General features: G+C 33.4%; 3 protein-coding genes across 4 annotated transcripts; 2 read left to right on the top strand and 1 right to left on the bottom strand.

Moving 5' to 3' along the window:
* The first annotated feature begins 355 nt into the window (after positions 1-355).
* LOC111412234 (cullin-4-like) lies at positions 356-15,524 on the top strand. 2 transcript variants are annotated; one of them, XM_023043074.1, is made up of 18 exons: positions 716-839; positions 3,137-3,220; positions 3,336-3,451; positions 3,522-3,868; positions 4,551-4,731; positions 4,937-5,059; positions 5,150-5,437; positions 5,977-6,102; positions 6,310-6,411; positions 6,495-6,548; positions 12,000-12,106; positions 12,204-12,264; positions 12,354-12,485; positions 14,259-14,396; positions 14,481-14,561; positions 14,643-14,723; positions 14,847-14,927; positions 15,015-15,524. In XM_023043074.1, the coding sequence occupies exons 4-18, from the start codon at positions 3,549-3,551 to the stop codon at positions 15,126-15,128; spliced, it is 1,989 nt and encodes a 662-aa protein (XP_022898842.1). In that variant the 5' UTR covers positions 716-839; positions 3,137-3,220; positions 3,336-3,451; positions 3,522-3,548; the 3' UTR covers positions 15,129-15,524. The 2 variants fall into 2 exon arrangements, with proteins under 2 accessions (XP_022898841.1, XP_022898842.1); XM_023043073.1 differs by lacking the exon at positions 3,137-3,220 and having other exon boundaries at positions 356-839.
* A 1,830-nt stretch (positions 15,525-17,354) lies between these two features.
* Positions 17,355-19,592, bottom strand: LOC111412235 (F-box/kelch-repeat protein At1g30090-like). Its single transcript, XM_023043075.1, has 2 exons — positions 19,424-19,592; positions 17,355-19,134 (listed from the first exon to the last, which is right to left on the bottom strand). The coding sequence occupies exon 2, from the start codon at positions 18,734-18,736 to the stop codon at positions 17,534-17,536; it is 1,203 nt and encodes a 400-aa protein (XP_022898843.1). The 5' UTR covers positions 18,737-19,134; positions 19,424-19,592; the 3' UTR covers positions 17,355-17,533.
* Positions 19,593-22,785: 3,193 nt separating this feature from the next.
* On the top strand, positions 22,786-23,725 carry LOC111412848 (protein TIFY 5A-like). Its single transcript, XM_023043730.1, has 3 exons — positions 22,786-22,991; positions 23,079-23,178; positions 23,344-23,725. The coding sequence occupies exons 1-3, from the start codon at positions 22,903-22,905 to the stop codon at positions 23,536-23,538; spliced, it is 384 nt and encodes a 127-aa protein (XP_022899498.1). The 5' UTR covers positions 22,786-22,902; the 3' UTR covers positions 23,539-23,725.
* Positions 23,726-24,028: the final 303 nt, after the last annotated feature.

Raw genomic sequence — 24,028 nt, forward strand, 5'->3', positions numbered from 1 at the left:
GAAAACATTTTTCGACCACTTTTTTGAGGAAGAAAATAGTCAAGAAAGAAGAGAGAATGAGATGGGACAAAGGAGAAAAGGGAAATAATTATGGTTTGAAGCGAAATATGAATTAAGACCTGAATTTTGGATAAAAACCTTTAAACAACATTTTTTTAATTTTAGAATTAAAAAGTTAAAAAGTCTGTGAGTGTGTAATTTCCACAAAAATGTAACTTTTCATTATTCATTTTGGGCCGCTAAGATTCGGCCATCGGCCCAATATACAAGGCCCAAATAGAAGAACAATTGAATAAATAGAAGATATTATTATTATTATTATTATTATTATTATTATTATTATTATTATTATTTTTTACTTCACTTCTTCACATTTTAAATTGCTGCTTTCTCTCTCTTACAATGAGCTTCCTCTGAGATCTCTCTCTTCTATATGTCGCAACCCACCTCCACAAACCCCAATAAGCGTTCATCCCCTTGCTCCTCCACCTCCAACACCGCCGTCGCTACCGGGGACGCTACAGCCTACTTCGCTGGAAGTAGTGGAGCCACAAATTTTCCAGCAATGAAGAAGGCCAAGTCGCAGGCGGTCGCTTACTCACTAGACAGCAATAAAAACAGCCAGCAAAATATTACCCCTCACGTTCACTTCGCCGACCCCCCTGCCCTCTCTCCCATGATCGAAGATGACCCCAGTGACGTTCTCGAAGCCTCCCCTTCATCCAACCTTAGAGCTGAAGCTGTAGGTGGCCATGAAGGTGGGACTATTGCTAATTTATCGCGGAAGAAGGCCACACTGCCACAGCCAGCAAAAAAACTCGTCATTAAGCTCAACAAAGGTTTAATTTCAATTCTATTTTTCTTCAATTTTGTTCTGATTGTGAAATTTCGTTTATACTAAAGATTGGGGATTTATATTGTAACACTTTCAATTTCTTTCCGGGTCCTATTAGGTAAAGGTGTCGATCGTTTGATTAATCAGCTTGACATTGAAATTTAGGTTTTAAAGCTGGCATTGAACAGTACATAGGAAAATGTTGATAGGCATACGAGTAATTTTTAATTTTGGAATTAGGAGATTTTAGTATGTCAGGATCTGGGTGTTTTACTCTCTTTCTAGGATCACAGGGTTTGCAAGTTTCAATTACACGAATAATGCACTATAAATCTGATACTGAAGCTGAAATTGAGTGTCTAATTGAATTGATTGTTTATTCATTTTATCTGCCTTCTGGACTCCCCCCTGTAACATAGAAATGATAAAATAATCTTGGTGTTCTGTAGTGTTAATTTTTTTTTTTGACTTTATTAGTTTTTAGTTTTTCTTAATAGTTTTCAGCTAGAGTTTAGTATGCTGTTGGAGTAGATGAATCTGGATAAGCAGTGGAAACACATTTGGACAATTTTTATTACTTGATTTGTCTTGATGGGGTAAGGGTTTGAGTACTATTATGACACATTATGAGTATTCCGCTCTAATAGAGGACACGTAAAAGTAGTGGATTCTGCCTTCTTGTTTCGTCCCACGATCTCATGTATCCTCGGTTTGAGCTGACATTTGCATTGCTCCAAATCGTTAATTGAAGGCTCTGGAAACCGGTTATTGAGGAATGATTGGAGAATATATGACTGTTGCAATTCAATGAAAAGTTAGATGAATATTTTTTGATAATCTTTCGATGGGGTAATGACCACCATCTTATTAGAGTCCATCACCTAGCATTTCCATTTTCTATTTCTCCCGGGCAGCCAGGAGATTTTAATTTTAACTTTTTTTTTCCTCAATTACTCAAGATTAAGGAGTAAATTTCCTTAATATCACTATTAGCATAGCAATGTGTGTCACTTGGTCAATTTTTTCCACTTCCCAGATGCTTTATGAAGTTACTTGTGCAAGATATCTATTTATGGTGGAAACCTTGAAACTTAAAGTATCAAGTGACATGGAATAAATGAGTAGAAATGGATCACAGTACCGGTGGTAGACTTTCTAACAGGGGAGCTGGAGGAAATTTTCACTCAGAATAATAAACGTATAAACAAGTTTCATAAGAAATGTGAAAAGAGAAGATAAAATACTCAGAATTATCCTGCTCTTTTTCCTTAAATATGATGGCACTCTCTTGGATAAATTGCAAGTCATGTGCCTTCTCTAAATGTGTGTTTGATTGGCATAAAAAATATCACCTAGAAAAGAAAATGTTTTCCTTCTTTTGTGGAAAATAAAAACTACTTCCATCCAAGTAAAATATTTTCCTTAAAAACAAGGAAAATTATGCATATTTTCAAAAGTTGGAAAATGTTTTCCATGGAAAAAATTAGCAATCAAACACCCCAAATAGGAATTTGGGTGGAAAACTGATATTTCCATGGAAAATAAATGTAATCAAACATACCTTAAAGGTCTAGAGATTGAGAATTATACTTAATGCTTTATTTGTCAAGACATTAATGTAATTGTTGCAATCTTCTTCCTAATGGCAGTTTATTTTAGAAGTCAAGGCATTATATTTTGGAGATTGAGATTATTAATATAATTATTTTGATCAATAAAGTGGAGGTGAATGCATTCACCAAAAGAGGGGTCAGTAAATAGGACACAATTGAACAACTGACGACGTGTTTCTGAGATATGAGGTGAACTATGCATTAACTTTTTCTTTATAGTAATTGTTGTACACAATGAATTTCACCAAATGAAATGTTTTACCGTTTCAATTAATAACTCCATCTTTGTGGACTCTGAGATGGTTTATGCCGTTAGGTGTATATACATTAATGATGTTCAAAATGCAGGAAGGGTTAGGATACATTTCTGCACTGGTTTTAGGTAATGAGAGAGAGCAAATTTATGAAAAAACTAGAATAGGTTTATGCATGAATTGGAAAGTGAAGATGTTTATAGATGTACATTCCCAAGTATTTCCTTTCTTTTTTCCCCGTAGAAATTGTGAGGAAAGTCTTCATTTGTGCAATTTCTAGGTCTTGGAGTATCCATTAAAGTGTTCTTGCAATCTTTGTGTTGGTAAAGTGATCATGATCCAGGAAGCTATTGAAATATTTGAAGTTCTATCATTGAGAGGTTTACTAAATATTTCAGAGTTACTGTATTACATTCTTAGTATCATTGCTTCAGGAAAACTAAAAGAGAAAAGCCAGGAAGCTAGCTTTTAACGTTGAACACTTATCAATGCCTATGCCAACTCTAAGGACCAACGCTGTATGTTTGTTGGCTGATATAGATGTTCTTTCGAGAATATATTGAAGTTTACTGGTATGACCCTTACTGCATGTTAATACTCTAGTAATAAATTTCATCATTTGTGTCTCTGAAGCTAAACCAACCCTGCCAAATGATTTCGAAGAAAATACATGGGCGAAGCTCAAGTCTGCTATCAGGGCAATTTTTTTAAAACAACCAGATCCCTGTGACTTGGAGAGGCTCTATCAAGTAAGTACTGTTACAAGTTTTCTTTGTTATATTATGTCTCTTGAATGTTAACCGTGCAACTTTATTCTAGGCGGTCAATGACCTTTGTCTGCACAAGATGGGGGGAAGTCTCTATCAAAGGATTGAAAAGGAATGTGAAGCTTACATATCTGCTGCACTACAATCTTTGGTCGGCCAAAGTGAAGATCTGATGGTTTTTTTATCACTTGTTGAGAAGTGCTGGCAAGATTTTTGTGACCAGATGATGATGATTCGTGGTATAGCATTATATCTTGATAGAACATACGTAAAGCAAACACCAAATGTGCAATCACTGTGGGACATGGGCTTGCAACTTTTCTGTAAACATCTTTCTCTGGCTTCAAAAGTGGAGCACAAAACTGTGTTTGGCCTTCTAAACATGATTGAGAGCGAGAGGTAATTTCCAAATTATTGAAACCACATCATTTCTGACATGCTGAATCTATTGATAGTGGATTAAGTGTATCACTGGAAATTTAAATTTAGTGACTCAACAAGTTCAATATCTGGTTTTGGCATATCATTGTATATACCTACTGTCAGGAAGATGTACATTACAGTTTTGCCTTTGTCGTGCAACATCTCATTTATTTTTAGAGTAGTACATGTGATTTTTGGCGTCTGTGGAGATCTAACAACAAGACAACAACTAAGCCCAAATGAAAATGGGGGGAATAGTGTATTTTTGAAAAATGAGCGGTTGAAAATGAAGGAAAAGTTTTCGATTTATGTGTAATATTATTTTATGAAGATTGTGTGATTGAAAATAGGAGAGATAAAAATGAAATATAATGAAATAAAATTTAATGGGGGCCAAACGGGGGTTAAGTCTTATTTTCAACAACCTTGAGGTTGGGGTTACACGAATCCTTTTACCAGTTTTTTTCCAGAGCTACCTGTTTCAAAAGGTCTAGCGTATCAAATCATTTGTGACCCCAGTAGTCTATTAAATTTTGTTTTGCCTCAGAAATAGAAGTGGCAAAATGATTAGAGTATAATTAAACAAATATAATAGCTCATTAGTTTCTTCATGATATAGTTTGATAATGTTTTAATTTTGTTCCTTTTTTCCTCATAGATTAGGTGAAGCAGCTGAGAGAACACTCCTCAACCATCTTCTGAATATGTTTACTGCATTGGGAATATACCCTGAAAGCTTTGAGAAGCCATTCCTTGAACGTACATCTGAATTTTATGCTGCTGAAGGTGTAAAATACATGCAGCAATCAGATGTTCCAGATTATTTGAAACATGTTGAGGTGTGTGTTTGTTCTACGAATCAATCTCATAAAATTTTCAGTTGAAACAATTTTGGTCATTCTTGTATTGTTAACTTTCAAATTTCCAGATTTTTTATTGTAAAAAACTTTTCCACCCCCGCCACAGCGCAGATCTACTTTTAGTTTGATATATCCTCCAATTACATTAATAACTGATACGGTCTGGTTATCTATGTTCTTCCAGATAAGGTTGCAAGAAGAACATGAAAGATGCTTAATCTACCTGGATTCAAGTACAAGAAAGCTGTTAGTAGCCACTGTAGAGTCGCAACTTCTTGAACGTTATATATCTGCAATTCTCGATAAGGTGTCTATCTATGATTTTCTCACCTTCTTCGATCACTTGCTTTTCTATGTTTATATATATCTGTGACCGACTTCTGTTCTATTTCTCTAGGGTTTTACGATGCTGATGGATGGGAAGCGTATTGAGGACCTTCAAAGGATGTATTTGCTCTTCTCCAGGGTCAATGCCCTTGAATCAATAAGGCAGGCCCTTAGTCTATACATCCGAGGAACTGGGCATGTCATTGTAATGGATGAAGAGAAGGAGAAAGATATGGTATCGAGCTTATTGGAATTTAAGGCAAATCTTGATAGAATATGGGAAGAAAGCTTCTTTAAAAATGAAGTATTTGGCAATACCATCAAGGAGTCATTTGAATATCTCATTAATCTCCGCCAGGTAAAAGATAGATTCATTATCAAGTTAGTTTTGCTTTCCTGCTCTTAACATACTAAAGAAATTCTTTTTATGAAGTATCTGTGAACTGTGTGAAAATAGGATCCTCCAAATTCAGGGGTCAAAGCATTTCAGAAAATGTAGTTATCCCTTATCTAGATGCACATTTATATCATACAAACAATTCAACATTCAATTGAGACCAGAAATTGATTTATATGTGGTTTAAGCTGAAATGAATATTGGAATCCTAGGACAGATATATGAGGGTGTGAGCAAAATATTGCTATTTACTTTGCATTTGTAATAGGGACATTCTAGCTTGACATTCTACATCTTTTTGGAGTGGTGGGCTGAATTATTTGTTAGGTAATTTACAACTTTAATTGGATGCTATTGGTAAGGATGAAGTGATTATTGTGATTTCTCAATCCCACATGGACCTTACCTCCTTATTCACCGTCAGCATCTCAATTGGACATGATCTTTATTTCCGTTCTCACTGATCAAAATTGATGATCCATATTGTTGTTCTGTTCCAGAACCGACCTGCCGAGCTAATTGCCAAATTTGTGGACGAGAAGCTTCGTGCTGGAAACAAGGGTACATCAGAGGAGGAATTAGAAGGCACACTGGATAAAGTCTTGGTTTTATTCAGATTTATACAGGTGACATGGGTGTATTATTATATAACCTGAGCTTAATTTTTTTTTATCTGATGAAAAATAGAAAAACACAGGAAATGGAAAGAATAAGGAGGCAATGTCCATGACAGAGCATTGGAACTGGAACTTGCTGCTGATCATATGTTAATTTTGCTGACTGAGTGGCCATCAAATAAATCTAAAGTCATGTCTGTTCTTTCACTCTTGTAGGGTAAGGATGTATTTGAAGCATTCTATAAGAAAGATCTTGCAAAAAGGCTCTTGTTGGGTAAGAGTGCCAGTATCGATGCAGAGAAGTCCATGATTACCAAGGTAAAACTTCTTTTTTTTACCATATTTCCTTCCAAAGTGTCAGTCTCTATGCTCATACTGACTGTATTACATCTTTATTACAGTTGAAAACCGAGTGTGGCAGCCAATTTACCAATAAACTAGAAGGAATGTTCAAGGTTTGTAGCACTGTTCAAATTGACTCTGTGATACACATCATTTCTTATTTATTTAACCCTTGCTTGAAAGTGATTATGCGAAAAACACTTTTTAGCAAACTCATTTTCAACTATACATTCTTTCAAAAAAATCATTTTCATGTTTCCCCAAAACTTTTCTCTACTATTTAACCACACATACTCAAGAAAACCAGTTTTCAGATAATCACTTTCACACAAGTACTCGACACTGAACTCCACCAAAAGCCTAGTGTCGTTCTCTCTATTTGCAGAGGTTTGTTACACTTTTGTTGAACTGAAAATCATATCTTACAGTTGTCTATACGATCATTTAATTATACACTATATGGATGGCCTTTGGCTAAAATATGTATATTAGTACCTTTTAATTGAAAGGGCATCACTAGTGGACCTTAGTTTACAACTTTTGTTTTATCTTGTTGAGTAAACTCTGTTATCATTTTCATTGTGAGAAGCCACATGCAAGAGTATAACTAAATGACAAACATAAAATTACATCCTGTGATTCTGTGAATGTAATAATTCGACCTCTGTGTCCAAACCGTTAACTTACATACTATATGCTTTGTGAGATCTTAAGCCCATCTTACCTTCAAGAATGTGTCACATCTCCAAGATTCGAATACACGATCTTCCCTTAAGAAAGATTAAATTGAATCCTGGTAGTAAATACGTCCAATTAGTACGGGCTCAGACTCTCTCGGAGCGGATAATATGTAAGTTAATAGTTTGGATATAAATATCGGGTTGTTACAAAAATGGTCATTTTTTGGTGGTAAACAGTGATGCGGTCATTGGTTACATAATTAAGCAGCGACTGGATCACTATTCACTGTTCACTAGTGACTCGCCATTCATTACTTTGAATGGTGACTTAAATTAATTAATTAATTAATTTATTATTATTTTTTTAAATCAGAGTCTGTAGGAAAGTAGACCCATTATGATGCCAATTAAGACGACCTGAAACTTTAACGATCTGAATGCTATTGAATTGTAAATTAAAACTAATGTAAAAAGTATTCAACACAATTATATGAATTATTATAGCACTTATCATAATTCAAATTACGTATTGAGTTTAATGAATTAATTTGAAATGAGAAATATCTTAAAAGAATTTAAAACCAAATGAAATAATAATAATTTGATAAAGTAGAGACACAAAGGGGTGATAATAAATCTCAATAAGTGTGTGTAGGTAATGAATTTATATATATTTCTAAGAAAAATTCATAATTTGCATTGGGAGACGCGAACTTAGATGGTGTTAAATTCTCGTGCATAATGCTGCTAAACTCCAATCCATTTTGAATAAATCATATGTAATATGGACCAAAATATAAAACATAACTGTAGAAATATTACATATGCAAACATTTGCCTCAATAAACATAAAGCACAATTTACTTATTTCCTGTGATTACTCAAATGATGAAAAGTTATTGGTTGACTTTTGAATTACGAATGCACGTGTGTATATATTTAGTGGCAATATATATGTGTGTATGTGTGTAATATTTGTATAGAGAGTGAGTTTAGAGAGAGTAATAGTATAATGTGTGTGTTCCTATCACTATGAAAGGGACTTAATTTATAATAATGTTGTAGTTTATTTTTTGTCAAATATCACATATTGAAAAATCATGTAATAGCATTGATTTGATCAAGAATACATGTAATGATTGACAATTTCTACAATTAAACGATCTACATTTATTCTAACAACCTCAATTTGCGCGATCTTAACTTGTATATGGAAATGTGCTCTCCCCAAATATGATATAATAATGTGAGTGAATGATTGATGGATGTCCTTTTTATTATTTCACTTTCCAATACAAGTTATCATGTATGTAGTTAATTTACATGGATGTCTAATATTTTCTCTCTGTGAAACTTGAAGGGAAAAATGGTTATCAAATTTGTTATTTAAATGGACCCCACGAAAAAGGATATAGAAGATGTTTGGTGGGGATTAAAATTAGATTTTTAGTAGTTTTGGATAGAAGTTTTTGAAATATGTGGTTGAAAAATTGTGGGGCTCATGAAAGATGTAGTTAATATTGATTATTAAACTTTGACTCACATTAAGATCTGAGTTAAATAGGGGCGTAGTTTGATTAATTGCACTTAAGTCTTTAAACTATTGGGTGGTTTACATTGGACTTGTTAAAGAGTTTACATCGGGCTATGGGAATTAAATTAAACTTTAGTACAGCTTTCGACCCTCAAATAGATGGTTATTTGAGCCAACGATTTAAACGTTTGATTGTGTGTTTTAGAGTTTTGTGGATATTGGGAGAATCATCTACCTTTAATTGAGTTTGGTTATAATAGTTATCACATCTGTATCAACATGGCACCCTATGAAACATTGTATGGGAGGAAATGTAGAACACTAATTTATTAGGATGAGGTTGGCGTATGTAAGATTTTAGGTCCAGAGATCATTGAACAAATTATGCAGGCTATTGAAAAGATCCATAACAATATTGAAGCCGCGCATGACAGACATAAAAGTATACTGACGAGGAGAAAGGACCTGAAATTTTTCGATGGTGATAAGGTATTTTTCGATGGTGATAAGGTATTTCTCAAATTGGTGTCTATGAGGGGAAAGTTGCGATCGAGATTCTTTGGCCCGTTCGAAATCATGAAACGCATCGGAAGTGTGGCATGTCAATTGGCCTTACCAGCTAAACTTTAAGCAGTACATGACATTTTTTTCGTGTCCATGCTCAGAAAGTACATCTCTAATTCTAGCCATGTAGTGAACCATTAGTCTATTAAGTTACAACGTAGCTTGGTTACGAAGAGGTACCAGTCATAATTATTAATCGAAAATTTCAAGCCATTTGGAATAAAATGATCTAATTACTGAAAGTACAGTGGCATAACTACTCAAGAAGAAGCTACCTGGGAATGAGCAGTGAAAATGCGAGCCAAGCATCCGCAACTTTTTGAGGAATTCCAAGGTAAATTTTGAGGCCAAAATTTATTTTAAGAGGGGTAGATTGTAACACCTTGAATTTTATTACTAGTTGTTAATTTCAAATTGAGACTTAGTTGTACGACTTCAAATTTTAGGGACTTTTTTTGGTTGTTGCCTAATAGTTTGAAGACTTAAGTGCAATTAATCAAACTATGATTTTTTATTTTTTTGGGGGACTACTTCAAATTTGAGACTTAGTTGTATGCCTTCAAATTTTAGGGACTTTTTTTAGTTGTTGCCTAATAGTTTGAAGACTTGAGTGCAATTTATCGAACTATGATTTATTTATTTTTATTTTTGTGTGGTCTACTTAAGTGACAAATTTGACAACCATTTTTCATTCAAGATTCGCGTGGAGAGAAAGTTGACATCAATGTAAATTAACTATATATGGTAACTTTTATTGAAAAGTGAAATGATGCTCATCAACCATTCACTCACATTATTATCTCTTACGTAAATTGATGCAGTTGGAATAAATGTCTCTCTTAATTTTAGAAATTGCCACCCAGTACATGATTCTTGACTAAATTAGTGTTATTACATGATTTTTATTTCGACAAGTGATATTTGACAAAAAATAAAGTACTACACCATCATCCCTTTCATAGTGTTAGGAACACTCACTCATTACACTATTCTTCTCTAAACTTTCATTCTCCATACAAATATTACACACATATATATTGCACACCCAAAGCATAGACACATGCATTTGAAATTCGAAAGTGAACTAGCAACTTTTCTTTGTCATTTGATTAATCTCACGAAATAAGTAAGTTGTGCTTTATGTTTGTTGTGGCAAAATGATTATGTATGTAATATTTCTACGGTTATGTTTTGGTCCATATTATGAATGCACAAAAATTTAGCAACATAGAAGTTTGGTTTAATTATTATGTCTCCCTATGCAAATTATAAATTTTTCGTAAGAATACATAAATGAATTCATTACCCTTGCTAACTTATTGAGATGTATTCTCACCCTTTGTCTTTACTTTAAAATAATTGATGATTCGAGGCGGTCGACACGAAGATGGCTTATGGTAGCAAAAATTTCAATAATAAATTATGTTATCAAACTATTGTTATTTCATTTAGTTTTAAATCCTTTTAAGATATTTCAAGTTATTTTATTAAACTTGCTACATCAATTATGATAAGCGCTTTAATAATTTATATAATTGTGTTGAATACTTTTTAAATTAGTTTTAGTTTACAATTTAGTGGTACTCGGATCGTTAGGTATTTGAATCTTTACAGTCAAAACTGTCTATAAATCCATCTAAGACCAATACCATCATTTCGCTAGAGTTTAAGATTATTTGCTTAATCTTGTGAACTTTACCCCCAGGATGTTCTATTGTTATCATAACAACAAATTAAGCCCCTTTTTTGTTTGGTATAGATAAAAATCAGATTTTTAGTAGATTTTGATAGAAATTTATAGAATGTGTGGTTGAAAAATTATAGGTCCTGTAAAATATGTTGTTAATTAAAATTAATTGTTGACTATGATTTATCTTTTAATTAGCCTTTTTAGTTGAACCAAACAGGTGCTAAGCCTTATTCATTAGGAGTCAACTACATAAATTGTTTTTTGCCATTTTGTTGGGTATATCCTCATTTAGTTTTACTCTACATCTTTCTTTTCTAACTTGCTCTACTAAGACTGCTACACTCTAGTGAATGTAAGATCTCTTTAGGTATACAGGACATATCCCAACTGCCAAGCCATCTTTTCCTTAATTTCTGATAAATTGGTGCTCTCTCTCTTTGTTGACATATATCCTTGATTCTTTTCTTATCCATTCTAGTATGCTACACATCTATCTTAGCTTTCTTGTTTCCGCTGTGTTTATCATATGGATATTTTGTCTTTTTTAACTGTAAAACACTTCTGATACTAATTATTGTTTTGATAAAAATAACCGTTAGGGCTTGTTTGATAGCTTTTGATGAAAGTTTTAGCATATTTTGATGGAAGTTGATGGAAGTTGTGGGTTCCATGAAATGTATTGTTAAAATTGATGTTTGATGAGTTGAGAAGTTGATAAAAATTTTAGCGAAGTTTTATCAAACAACCACGAAATGTTATTGGGGATCTTCCTTCTATCACTTTTCTACTTCATCCATTTGCTCAAATTCTATGCATTGTATCCTCTTCAAGTCCTCTTTTTCTTGTTAATATTAATTATTGAACCTGTATGCCTAAAACAATCACTCTCGATGACTACTTGATTGTATATATAGTAATAAGAAAATTTTCACAACTTCACCTACTACATATAACAGCCACAACTTCTCCATCATACATAGTTTTAATTGATATTTCTAATAGAAATTCCTCATCACTTAGCACTTCCGTGGCCACTAGGTTATAGGCTTTTTCTCATTTAATAAAACCATATGCATATCTCGTTCCTTTCCTCTAGGACATTGAATTGTCAAAAGAGATTAATGAATCATTCAAGCAATCATCCCAAGCACGGACAAAACTCCCATCAGGAATCGAGATGAGCGTCCACGTCTTAACAACAGGGTAGGTGGTCATCACTTTTGCATTGCTTAGCTTACATTATTTTCACTTTCATGTTAGGTTTTTAAGGAATAAATGTCTTGTGTCTAATTGGCTGCAGGTATTGGCCAACATATCCTCCCATGGATGTTAGGCTACCCCATGAACTGAACATGTATCAGGTGTGGCACTAGAGCATTTGCGCTGCTAAGTTTTATGTCATGCATGCAGTTTTATAAGATAACCCCATGTCGCTGCAATCACCTTGCAGGATATTTTTAAGGAGTTCTACCTAAGCAAGTACAGTGGGAGGCGGTTGATGTGGCAAAACTCATTGGGTCAGTGTGTGCTGAAAGCGGAATTCCCTAAGGGTAAAAAGGAGCTGGCAGTTTCTCTATTTCAGGTTTTGTCCCACTCGACCATGGTTGCTTTGTTTGTTTATCAATGTTTTGAATATTGGACCGGACTAGCGAAGAGAAAGGGTCAACCAGGTGTAAAAATAATTATATAAATGTATATTAATTAAAAAATAATAAATAAAAGTCTAATATGTAGTCAATTGTTCCGCTAAAAAATCTTTTTATTTGTAATTATATAATAATTTGATTGTTTTTTCTATGCCCTTGTTTGAGCCACATTACTTTCATAAGAATACATTTGTGAACAGTGTATTGATGGAAAATGTGTGGTTAAAAAATAAAGAAAAGTTTTAGGATTTGTTTGGTTTGCGTTTCTATTTTCTATTTTCTTAAAAAATAAAGAAAAGTTTTAGGATTTGTTTGGTTTGCGTTTCTATTTTCTATTTTCATTGTTCTGTTTTGAGGAACTATTTTCGAATTATAGAAAACGTGTTTGGTTTGTCATTTTGAAAAACGGTTTCTCAAAATAGAAAACTAGAAAATGATTTTGGTTTAAAATTTTTAGAAATTGTTTTATGACATTTATTCAATTAAAATGATTATTTAGTAAAACATAATAATTTTATATTAATATATTACCAAATAATATATATTTTAAACTTGGTGAATTTACTTTTTTTTTTGCTACAAAATAAAACAATAAATAATAAATGTTTAGAAATTGTTTTATGACATTTATTCAATTAATTTGATTATTTAGTAAAACATAATAATTTTATGCTAATATATTATCGGAAAATATAATTTAAACTTGATGAATTTACTATTTTTTCTTGCTACAAAAAAATAAAATAAATGTTTAGAAATTATTTTATGACATTTATTCAATTAATTTGATTATTCAGTAAAACATAATAATTTATGCTAATATATTACCAGATAATATATATTTTAAATTTGACGAATTTACTATTTTAAAAGTACTGCTGAGCATCCATAAAAAAGAAAAAAAAAAAAAAAAGAAAAAAAAAAATCACAGAAATTTTGAGCGTTTTTTGTGTTGAGTTTTTTAACTGAACACACTCGAAATGGAAAAAAATCGTTTTGACTTAAGTTATAAATTTTTCCTTATTTTCAGAAACGAGTGACCAAACGTGTTCTGGGCGCTTTTGAAAACTAAAACAGAAAATGGCAAGCCAAATGTGCCCCTAGATTTGCGTTTAGTATTATTTTATTGAAAAATGTGTAGTTGATATAATGTCAAATTACTGTTTAAGAATTTTTTTTTTTTTTTGGAAATAATGTGAGTCAAACAGTGCCTATATTTGTCATTCATAGCCATGAAAAAGATTGAATAGAAAGCAGAAGAAGAGATGGCCCACCCCTCAACTTTTTAAAAAGACTTCACCAGGTTCCTCATTTAGGTCATTCACTGAGGGTTTGTAATTGGAGAACGGGAGAATGGAAAAATTTCTGAAAAATATATGAAGGGGAAACAAATCTTATGTCAGTTCTGAAAAGAAGAGTTTCTACGATGGTTGACTTCCTTTCTTTTTAAAAACGGTCAACTCGTTGAAACCTGGACCGGGTCATCGGTTCCTAGTTGACCCAGCCAGTTGTCCGAGTTTTGTGCTGGTTTTTCATTCATCAGATTTTAACACAACTGAACCGGTTTCCATTTTCTGGTTGAACTGGCAGGTCCAATACAGTTTTCATAACATTGCTGCTTATAAGTCTCCTCTTATATTTTTAATAAATCCTGGGCACTAATATAAATGTTTCATCAACTTGGTTCATCTGTCTCTTCAATTTCCCAGGCTGTTGTGTTAATGCTGTTTAATGATGCACAAAAGCTCTGCTTCCAAGATATTAAGGAATCTACTGGCATTGAAGATAAAGAACTGAGGAGGACTTTGCAGTCCATTGCATGTGGAAAATTTCGTGTTCTTCATAAAGTGAGTGGTCATGGCCATACCTAATTTTTTCTTTCTTCAAGTTCGCAAACAATTCTCAGTTGCTAGAAATAATCATCCTTACAGATTCCCAAAGGGAGAGACGTGGAGGATGATGACTCCTTTGAGTTCAATGATCAATTTACTGCTCCTCTCTATCGTATAAAGGTAACCTTGTTATATATCATCTTTTCATTCAAATGAATCTCACCGTGTAATGTTGAAGCTAAGTTTACTTGATATGAGCAGGTAAATGCCATACAGATGAAGGAAACAGTCGAGGAGAACACGAGCACCACTGAAAGGGTGTTCCAAGATCGTCAATACCAGGTTTACTTTTAGACATCAACATCCTATCACATTCTAGAAAATTCTATTGCATAACCTTGGGAAATCCTTTATTTGTTTTTGCAATGAATGCTAATTTATCTTTCGGTACAACTGTTGGTACAGGTTGATGCTGCTATTGTTCGGATAATGAAGACTAGAAAAGTGCTTAGTCATACACTGTTAATAACCGAGCTATTTCAGCAGGTATAGAAATGAAATCCCTTTCCTGTGCAATTATGATTCTAATTGTCATTCAACTTAATAATGTCATCTTAATTTTTTGTGAAACAGCTCAAGTTTCCAATAAAACCAACGGATTTGAAGAAAAGGATTGAGAGCCTCATCGACCGGGAGTACCTGGAACGTGACAAAAGTAACCCTCAGATATACAACTATCTTGCTTGAAACAGTCTATACTACCATTTTTCCTTGTATATGTCTTGGGGATGGAAATCTGTGTCCTTTTCAAGTGGCTGGAAATTTGTAATTTCCAGTTGCCTTGTGTACAGGAAGTGATAGTTGTCATTTTTTTACTTTTGTCCCAACCCTTGACTGTAACTGTAAAGTGCATTTATCATATTGTTAGAGTCAGTTCCTATTCTCGAGCACATGAATTGAATGGATTGATTATCAACTATTGCGAACTATGCTCATAGAGCATGCAATGATTGGGGCTGAGTGGATTTTCATGTTTAGATGGTCATTTTTCATTTTTGAGGATGTCATTCGCGGTGGAAATACGATGAACTATTGTGGTAATTGGCAAGATTGTGACCCAATATCTTGGGGTTATTGACTGTACAATATCAAGAATTCACTTCTTTGTTCCATTTTTCATAAAGTCAAAACCCACAAAAATGTTATCGAGTAAAAGGAGAAAATACAGAGAAATAGTTCTATTATACGTCAAGGAAATTTGAGAGTGATAGCCGAACGAATAATTAAGGCCCCGTTTGGTAGCCATTGTCTTCAAAATGCATCTCTCTCTTCTTTTCAGTCACACATTCTTTATTAAAATAATATTACACGTAAATCGAAAATTTTTCCTTATTTTTCATTGACACATTTTACATCAATTTACTATTCTAAAATCCATTTTTACATAAAAATATCTATCAAATACCCTCTAAGTTTAAATTTGTGAGATAAACTAAAGTTATTTAGTTTGACTTGTCAAGGTGCCAAATCTAAATAGGAAAATGATGTTTGTCCAAACTCAAAGATAGGAAAAAAATAGTTTGACTTGACAGTGGATGATTGGGTGTTTTTTGTGTTCATTTTTCAAACGATCCAATTATGTGTAGAAATGTGTGCACCCAATTTTTGAACCTATTTTTTCGTCTGTCTATGTAGCATTGTTGATTTGAATGTGACCTCGGGTTAGTCAAAAGAACAGTAGCTTGGTCAAGAAGAGTATATAGTTGTCATGAATGGTAGGTTGAACCGCACCAAATTATGGTATGTCACACGTATATGTTTTTGAGTAGAATTCATCATTAATTGGTGGTTTTGGTCATAAGCCGTGTCCAATTCAAGTTCTTGTTGATTACTTCAAAAACTCAAAAACGTAACGGTCCAGTGATACAATTTTGGAAGATAACTAAGAAAAAACAGCAACTCTATATAATAAGATGATTCAAAATCGAAACTTAACTTTAGTGTAACTATCAATATCCATCACAAGACAGCTCAAGCAATCTTGTTGGATAGTAGCTACGTTTTATTGTTAGTTAAGTAGCATTCAAGCAATTAGAGCTTAAAATTAGGCATGATTACAATAATTGTGTCTGAGGAAAAATTTTTTGACCATATAGTCTTGTCTAATTAGAAATGATCTCGTCTATGGTGGGCAAAAGTTATAATGTTCATTTACTGATTTAACGTCATGCCAACAAATCAAACATTTTTTGGGTAATATTATTCATAGTCTGCTACTATCTTGTTATTTGAGACAAAAAAATTACAAGAAATTAATGTCTTAAACTTATTTCAAATATCAAGTTGTCATATATGATGATTACTATAGTTGTCAACTACAAACTATATTATTCTTTTTCACTTTTTCCATTTTAAAAGTTAAAAAATATAGCTTGACCACTGATGTGACGATGCCACAAGCATTGGACAATTGTTATCATGATCAGCTTTGCTCATGTAATAGAGATTTTGATGGAGACAATATCCACGGCAAAATTCAGAGCACAAAAGCTCTCCTTCCAGTGAACACCACACCTCTACATCACCGTCGAAGCACTATATTTTTATATAATTAAGGCAATGTATAAATTATAGAGTTAATAATAAAAATAGAAATAAGTCTAGTCTCATAACAATACACATAAGCAGAAACCATAGAGTTTAATTAATTTCGACAGAAAGTAATAATCCCAGATTAAGGAAAAAGCTCCTTGTCCAGTGTATCCAGCACAAAACTATGATTTGCATGGTAAAATCTGCAAGTACAGCATGAAACTCTAAAAAATGTGCCGTTCTTGGGCAATGGATGCCCCAAATGTGGAGCAAATACCATATCAACTTTTACATTTAGTTTTCAAAGAATGCAGTGTAGTTTTCCATCATTTAGCACCATCATATAAGACGTGAAAGCAAAGAAAATCTTGGCAAAAGAAATGAAAAACAAAATCTTAATTGGTTATAGCAGTAATTTTTGTAAAGACAAACCACAATTATACGATCTAAATACCAAGAGGAAAGTGCTTCACATGCTAGTATCTCTTTAATATATTGACATTCTCATATAACAACAGTGGCAGCAGCAAAAAAAAGCATAATCACAAACTCAAAGTAGTTCAAGCAAATAGAACCTTTGCACTTGATGGTGTTAATTCAGAGAGGGATTCAGGTGCATCCACCACTTGCCAATGAACAGAAAATCTGCACCTTTTTGTGGATGAGCCTCTTGGGCAAGGGCTCGAGATATGGCCCACGGCAAGGTGAAGATTTCGACCTACCACATAAATCCTGTTATCCCAGCAGTCGACACAGAAAGGCTTGCATATCTGCTCTGGCAAAGGAGGTCCTTCAACAGTACACCAAGAATCAGTTTCATTGTCATAAACCTTCAGTTTTGTTCTTTCGTGCTCTGTAACCACAAACAAATGCTCGTACATCACAACGCTCGAACCAGTCCAGCCTTCTCGCAGTCCAGTAGCCATATTCTCCCAGTTATCTGTTATGGGGTCATAAACCTGGCCCCTGGGTACAACATAGAAGGGCCAATACCAACCCTCTGTCACAAGGAGCTTCCCATTAAGAACTGCTGCATCATAAGAGGCAATGTTTGTTCCCATGTTTGCAACTGAACGCCAGGTTCCTTTATTAGGATCGAGGACCTCAGCCGAGTTAAGCTCGACCATATCACGACTGTTTCCACCAGCCACATATACCATCCCATCAATTATCCCACTTGCAAAAAACGACCGTGCAGTGATCATCTTTGTCATCACAGTCCAATGGTTCTTACAAACTTCATATTTCAGTACTAAATTGAGGGGGCAGTCCACATCAGAGGCAACACCGCCACAAACAAAGAGAACACCCTCATGAGGGATGGACACGCACCTGAATCCCTGGGGGCAGACCTCATCCTTGCAAGGCATAGCGGGAATAGTGTGCCAAGAGAACTGGGTAAGGTCTAGAACCTTCCACTCTAATTTTCCAGTACATTTGTGGTGTGCAAAGACAAAAAGCCACTGATCATGGAAACTAAACTCCTTTCTCCGAGTGAAAAAATGCTCCTTGCTGCCAAACAACGAATACCAACGCTTGCAGACAGCCTTGCAGGTTGAGTGTTTATCAACTGGAACCCGGAGGAGGCATTGCAAAGCAACATCATCAGGAAGGCCTGGAATCAGCCGCTCTCCCCTATTCGATAGTTCTAATTCTAGTGAAGGATCTAGCAAAGATGACTGGATTTCAGCTAATCCAAATTGTGGAGATAATGTCATTTTGGAGATTGGAGATTGGAACGATGAAACACGCACTCTTTGCATCTCTCTCCTCTACACTAAATGTATATAACCAAACAAACTGAACTAGCCCTTCTTTAAATATGCCCTTTTCTTCAAATGCAATTTTATCAGAAAAATAACAAGCCCAAATCTAATCACTTCCCAAATAGTTCATTAGGATCTGCACATCTTATTAATTGCATCAAAGATTCTGCAAATCACAAAATGGATTGCCTCAAATTCTTTACTCACAAGACCTCTAGCTTCTCACAATAACTGATACTAAATATAGCAAATCCACATCTGAAATTCCAAAATTCAACCAAATAATAATAAAAAAAGTCACATTTATGATCCTTTCTCTCTTTTGAATTTAGAGCCACTGCTTTTTATCTCCACTTCCAGACTTGAGCTGACAAACTTTGACAAACTTTATGAAGCTGAAAAGGAAAGGCACAAAGCACCGCAATAAAATGAGAAACGTGGGAATACCTCAGTTTCTCATTCATTTCTAACAAATAACCCAAATTCACACGGTGAAATAAACATGTAGCACATCTTTCATTTTCATACTTTTAATTATTCAACAGAACAGCACAAAAGGGGGAAAAACTCACAGCAATTCAGATTTCAAAATCAATATAAAAAACAAGAAAAAAACTGAATAAATCCAATATGAAAGCAACTTTCGGCTAATATAAAAGGAAGAAAGAAAAAAAATATACTTACAGATTATAAAACTGAAGAAAGTTTGATGAAAACAGGGACTTCAGCAGATTTTCCGCGAAGGAATGATTGACCAACAATATTATTTAATTAATTGGAATCAAGCTTAGCTGGTACTCGTTGTATTTAGCTAAATATTTGCGGCTCTTTTCTGGGTTTTCATTTCATCGACAAATAGCAAATGGCCCTGTCACTATATTGTCCTATTGTGGAAAGAACACATACAAGAAAACGTACGCGCGAATTTAGCGCGTATAGAAAATGGTCTTCAATTTATTCATTTATTTCATTGTCAGTTATCTATTCTCAAATATAAACGGTTCAAAAGAAATGGAGCTAAAAAAAAAGTAATTTTAAAAAATAATATTATATGCAGTCACTAAATTATCGCAGTTGTCCTACGCATATATATAGCGATTAGTAATTTCTTACATGAAGCAATAAAAAATTATCATATTAATGTATCAAATCACTAACCGTCACATGTATATCACATAAAGCGACTACTACAGTGAGTGACTGTAAATAATATTATTTTTTTAATAATCGCTTACACACGAATAATTAAATATTTTTATTAATTATTGATTCAATCATTTGACCTTGTTTCCTTAGGATTCAGCTAGGAGTTTTGGGGTATCGATAATGAGAATATTTAAAACATTGATTTTGAGCGTTTACAAGTGGTCATATTTTGAGTAATAGATTTTAAAATAGTATAATCCATGATTGAAAATTTATGTTGAATTATTTCATCTTTTACACCCTCACTACGCAAACGCATTGCACAATTAATTCGATTCAAACTTGAACCAGTTAGCACTTAGAGAAACATCATATGGATATGATGTACGCATATGGAGATGTACATGATAATTATTATTGAAATTGTGATGATCGACCATCTGATGTTACAAAATTGTAGAGATAACAAACAGAACGAAGAAAAAAAATAGTAACGAAACTTGTATACAATGATAATTATAAATAAATTTATAAATTAGCCTGAAAAGAAATGATGTTTGGATAATAATAGAAAAAATATGGAGTTACAGGGGCCTAGTTCACAGGCCCCTACCAGATGAGAGAGCAGGTGGGGGAAGGACCCTCCTTTTTTTTAATTGCTGTGGGACACGACCCCCTATAGTGAGGGGGCTTGTAGAGTCCCTGTGAACCGAGCTCCTGTACATGGAGCTCGATCCATAATAATAACAATGAATCTACTGCCAGTAAATACAAAGATTACTCATTTAGTTAGTTTAGTTTCTTGAATCCTAAACTTAGTTTTGAAAATGTATTCACAAGTAAACAAAAAGATGTCATTCAAGGAATCAAGCAAACAATCATAAGAACATAGTAAGAAACTAGAGATAATCAAGAAAAGGAACAAACATAAGAAACGAGAGATAATATCTGATCGAAGATTTGAAGAGTGTATTTTGAAGAAACAGAGCATTCCAAAGATTAATTTCTATTATTTTTGTCCAAATTTCATTCTATTTAGAGTAGATTTGGAAACATTTAGTTTAGAGAAGGTAAATTTTGGAAGAAAAATTGAAAAAAAGAAAAAAAAAAAATCCAAGAATCAGTAATTTGGTGAGTAGAAAATACAACCCAAATGCACTCTTGATTTTAAGTAGTTTTTGAAGCAGTGCCCCAAAAATTAACAAACATTGATTTTTTACTTTTAATAAACAGTGCCACACAAAAATAAAAATAAAAATAAAAACCAATTGAAAAAATTGGCAAACATGCCCTTAATATTTATGACAATGTGCGAGCAGATATTATCCGGTAGTGTTAAATAAGATAATCTCAACAATGAGAGTTTGCCTAGTTATATAATATGGACTTAATTATACTTTAAGGAAAAATTAACAAAATATCAATAAACTCAAGGAGTTTGTGACTAATAGCTCTTTATTTGATGGATAAGCGTCTCTTTGTTGACCTTTGAAATACATTTTGGTGATAACGTATAGCCCTTTTAAGGGTGTGTTTGAGCCTCTTTAATTTTGAAAAGTGTATTATAGAATAATAGATTGTTGGAGAATGTGTGGATAAAAAAAAGAAATTTTTTTTCGTTTGTTGAAATATTATTTTAATGAAAAATGTGTAATTGAAAATGAATACAGTGAAAAAAATAATATGGTAGACATGAAATAATAGGTGACAAACAGGGGCAAAATATTAGGGTCCGTTTGATTGCAAAGATGAAATTTGGGTAGAAAGAAAACGAATTGAAAGGAATTAAATTGCTCAGAATTTGTGTTAGTAGAATTGTCAATTAATAGTGTTTAATTGGTAAAATTTTTCATTTGAAAAATGTTAAAATAAAAGTATTTTTTGATGTTCGTTTGACTTTATTTATCATGAAAATTGTCAATTCAAGGGATATTCATTTAAATAATTATTCCTAGAATTTGTTTCGATTGCCACCAAAAAAAAATCCAAAAATTATTTATATTTTGGTGTTTGTTTAACTTTGTTTTACATTAAAATTGTCAATATAAGGGATATCTTCTTTTACAATTGTTCTTAAAATTTGTTTTCATTACCAAAAATAAAAATTAAAAAAAAAGGTGGATAACATAAAACCACCGGCCCCACGGGAAAATGAATTCTCCAAAACCAAGAATTGGTGCTCTTGTGAGGCAAAGGTGGAAAACGAATTGGTAGGAAAATTTTGGCTATCAAACAAGCCAAAAGTGGGAAATGAAATTTGTTTTCCATTTTCCATGAAAAAAACTGGGCTATCAAACATAGCCTTACTTCAATATAATATTAATATTATGTTCAGCAATTTTTTTATTTTTATTTTTTTTAAAAAGAGCTTAACAATAAGATTTTATCTAACCATACGAGAGATTGTATTATTGTAATGATTTAAAAAGGTTTCCGCGAATATTAACACCAAAAGTTTATGCTCTATCCGTTTAAGAAAGGTGAAAGGTTCGAATCGTAGGCGCTTGAAAAATATCAATAAGATCGACGACAAATATTATAACATGGATTAAAGTTTTAAAACGTGTTATTAGACAAAACCATGCTTAGCCAATGAGTATTCGAAATTTCAAAAAATAAGAAAAAAGAAACACATGGCCGACTTATTCAAATGAGTGAAATATAGCCATTTGTTTGGACTTTTGAAGATTAGTGGATAGAAAACCACATAAATCTCATTTTACACGTGCATTTTATTATTTCTTCACATTTTCGTCCCTCTTTTAAGTTTTAACTTTTTCTAGAGTATCCATTCTGCGTCTGCTTCGTGTTTGAGTTGTCACTATCTTCAAAACCGCCACTTCATCATCACCAATTCCACTTCTGTATATAAATTTCATCTGGGTTTTCTTCACTCTCTCACCCTCATAGTTTCAGCCCTTGTTTAACTTACTTTCTCTCTCTAGATCTCTCTCCTCTCTCTCTACATCAGCATAGTATATATATATATATATACACACACACACATACAGGAAAAGATGAAGAGAAACTGTAATTTGGAGCTAAGGCTCGTAACACCGTCTGCATCTTTCCATTCTGCAGATCACAATGCTCGCATTGACCCAATGTAAGTCTCTCTCGCTCTCTCTCTCTCCACACTGGAAAAACATAAAAGGTTGCAGTTTTGCTCATTCTTTATTACATGTTATTGAAGGTTGAATATGGTGAATGAGAGTCCAAATGAAGAGCAGAACCAACAATTAACCATTTTCTACAATGGAAATGTTTCCGTTTGTAACGTTACGGAGCTTCAGGTACGCTCGACTCAATTTTCTAACATGTTCTACTGAGATCGTATCACTAGTTGATTCGACTTTGCTGTGGATAATGGTTAAATGGTTCATTAAATATTTAATTACCATTCTTGAACATCAAACTTTATCGTAGTATTAAGTATTTGTTTCTTGAAAATTATGCAGGCTCGAGTTATGATATTGCTTGCAAGACGAGAAATGGAGGACCGGGAGAGGGAATGGTCGCCCGGCTCAGATCCATGTTCGCCGTTGGTTCAGTCGCCACTGCATAATCCGACTAGTCTTTGCATGAGGAGATCATTGCAAAGGTTCCTCAATAAGAGAAAGAGTCGAGCTCAGGCTATGCCCTATCATCGATAGATGATAATCATGCCAATTGATGATATGAGCAATTTGGAGAATTTGTTTATTGGTTAGAAGTGAGGGGAATTATGTAAATGTGCTTCTAAGAACCTTTCCTTCATATTTAAATGAAATGTATCGTGGAACATTGTAAATGGTTTTGGATTGAATTGAATGGAGTGAAGGGACAAATTGAGATTAGCTATTTTAGAACATTATATGAATATTGAAAAATTATGCTTTGTTTAAAACAATATGATCTAATAAAAGAATCAGCGAAAATTTTCAAAAATAAGAGAACTAGACTGAATTCAAATCTGTGATAGCGTTTTGGGCCATTATCTCATCTTTTGTCTAAGCTAGGGGTGATTGATGTTTGTTTTGAATGGTTGTTGACCATTTTCAAATCTAACATATTGAGATTTGGGTTCCATCTGAAAATGTCAACCTTATTAAAAGAAGTAATCGATTGAACCTCCTTCTTTAGCCGGGAGACAGACCAGAAGAG

Source organism: Olea europaea, chromosome 16 (genome assembly GCF_002742605.1).
Source record: "Olea europaea var. sylvestris chromosome 16, O_europaea_v1, whole genome shotgun sequence".
Lineage (NCBI taxonomy): Eukaryota > Viridiplantae > Streptophyta > Magnoliopsida > Lamiales > Oleaceae > Olea > Olea europaea.

Excerpts from the sequence above, each read along its gene's own strand:
- LOC111412235 (XM_023043075.1), bottom strand. The coding sequence starts at position 18,736 with ATGCAAAGAGTGCGTGTTTCATCGTTCCAATCTCCAATCTCCAAAATG.
- LOC111412848 (XM_023043730.1), top strand. The coding sequence starts at position 22,903 with ATGAAGAGAAACTGTAATTTGGAGCTAAGGCTCGTAACACCGTCTGCA. Across the intron at positions 22,992-23,078 it reads AATGCTCGCATTGACCCAAT|GTTGAATATGGTGAATGAGA; the intron begins GTAAGTCTCTCT and ends ATGTTATTGAAG. Across the intron at positions 23,179-23,343 it reads GTAACGTTACGGAGCTTCAG|GCTCGAGTTATGATATTGCT; the intron begins GTACGCTCGACT and ends AAAATTATGCAG.
- LOC111412234 (XM_023043073.1), top strand. The coding sequence starts at position 434 with ATGTCGCAACCCACCTCCACAAACCCCAATAAGCGTTCATCCCCTTGC. Across the intron at positions 3,452-3,521 it reads ACTTGGAGAGGCTCTATCAA|GCGGTCAATGACCTTTGTCT; the intron begins GTAAGTACTGTT and ends ACTTTATTCTAG. Across the intron at positions 3,869-4,550 it reads AACATGATTGAGAGCGAGAG|ATTAGGTGAAGCAGCTGAGA; the intron begins GTAATTTCCAAA and ends TTTTCCTCATAG.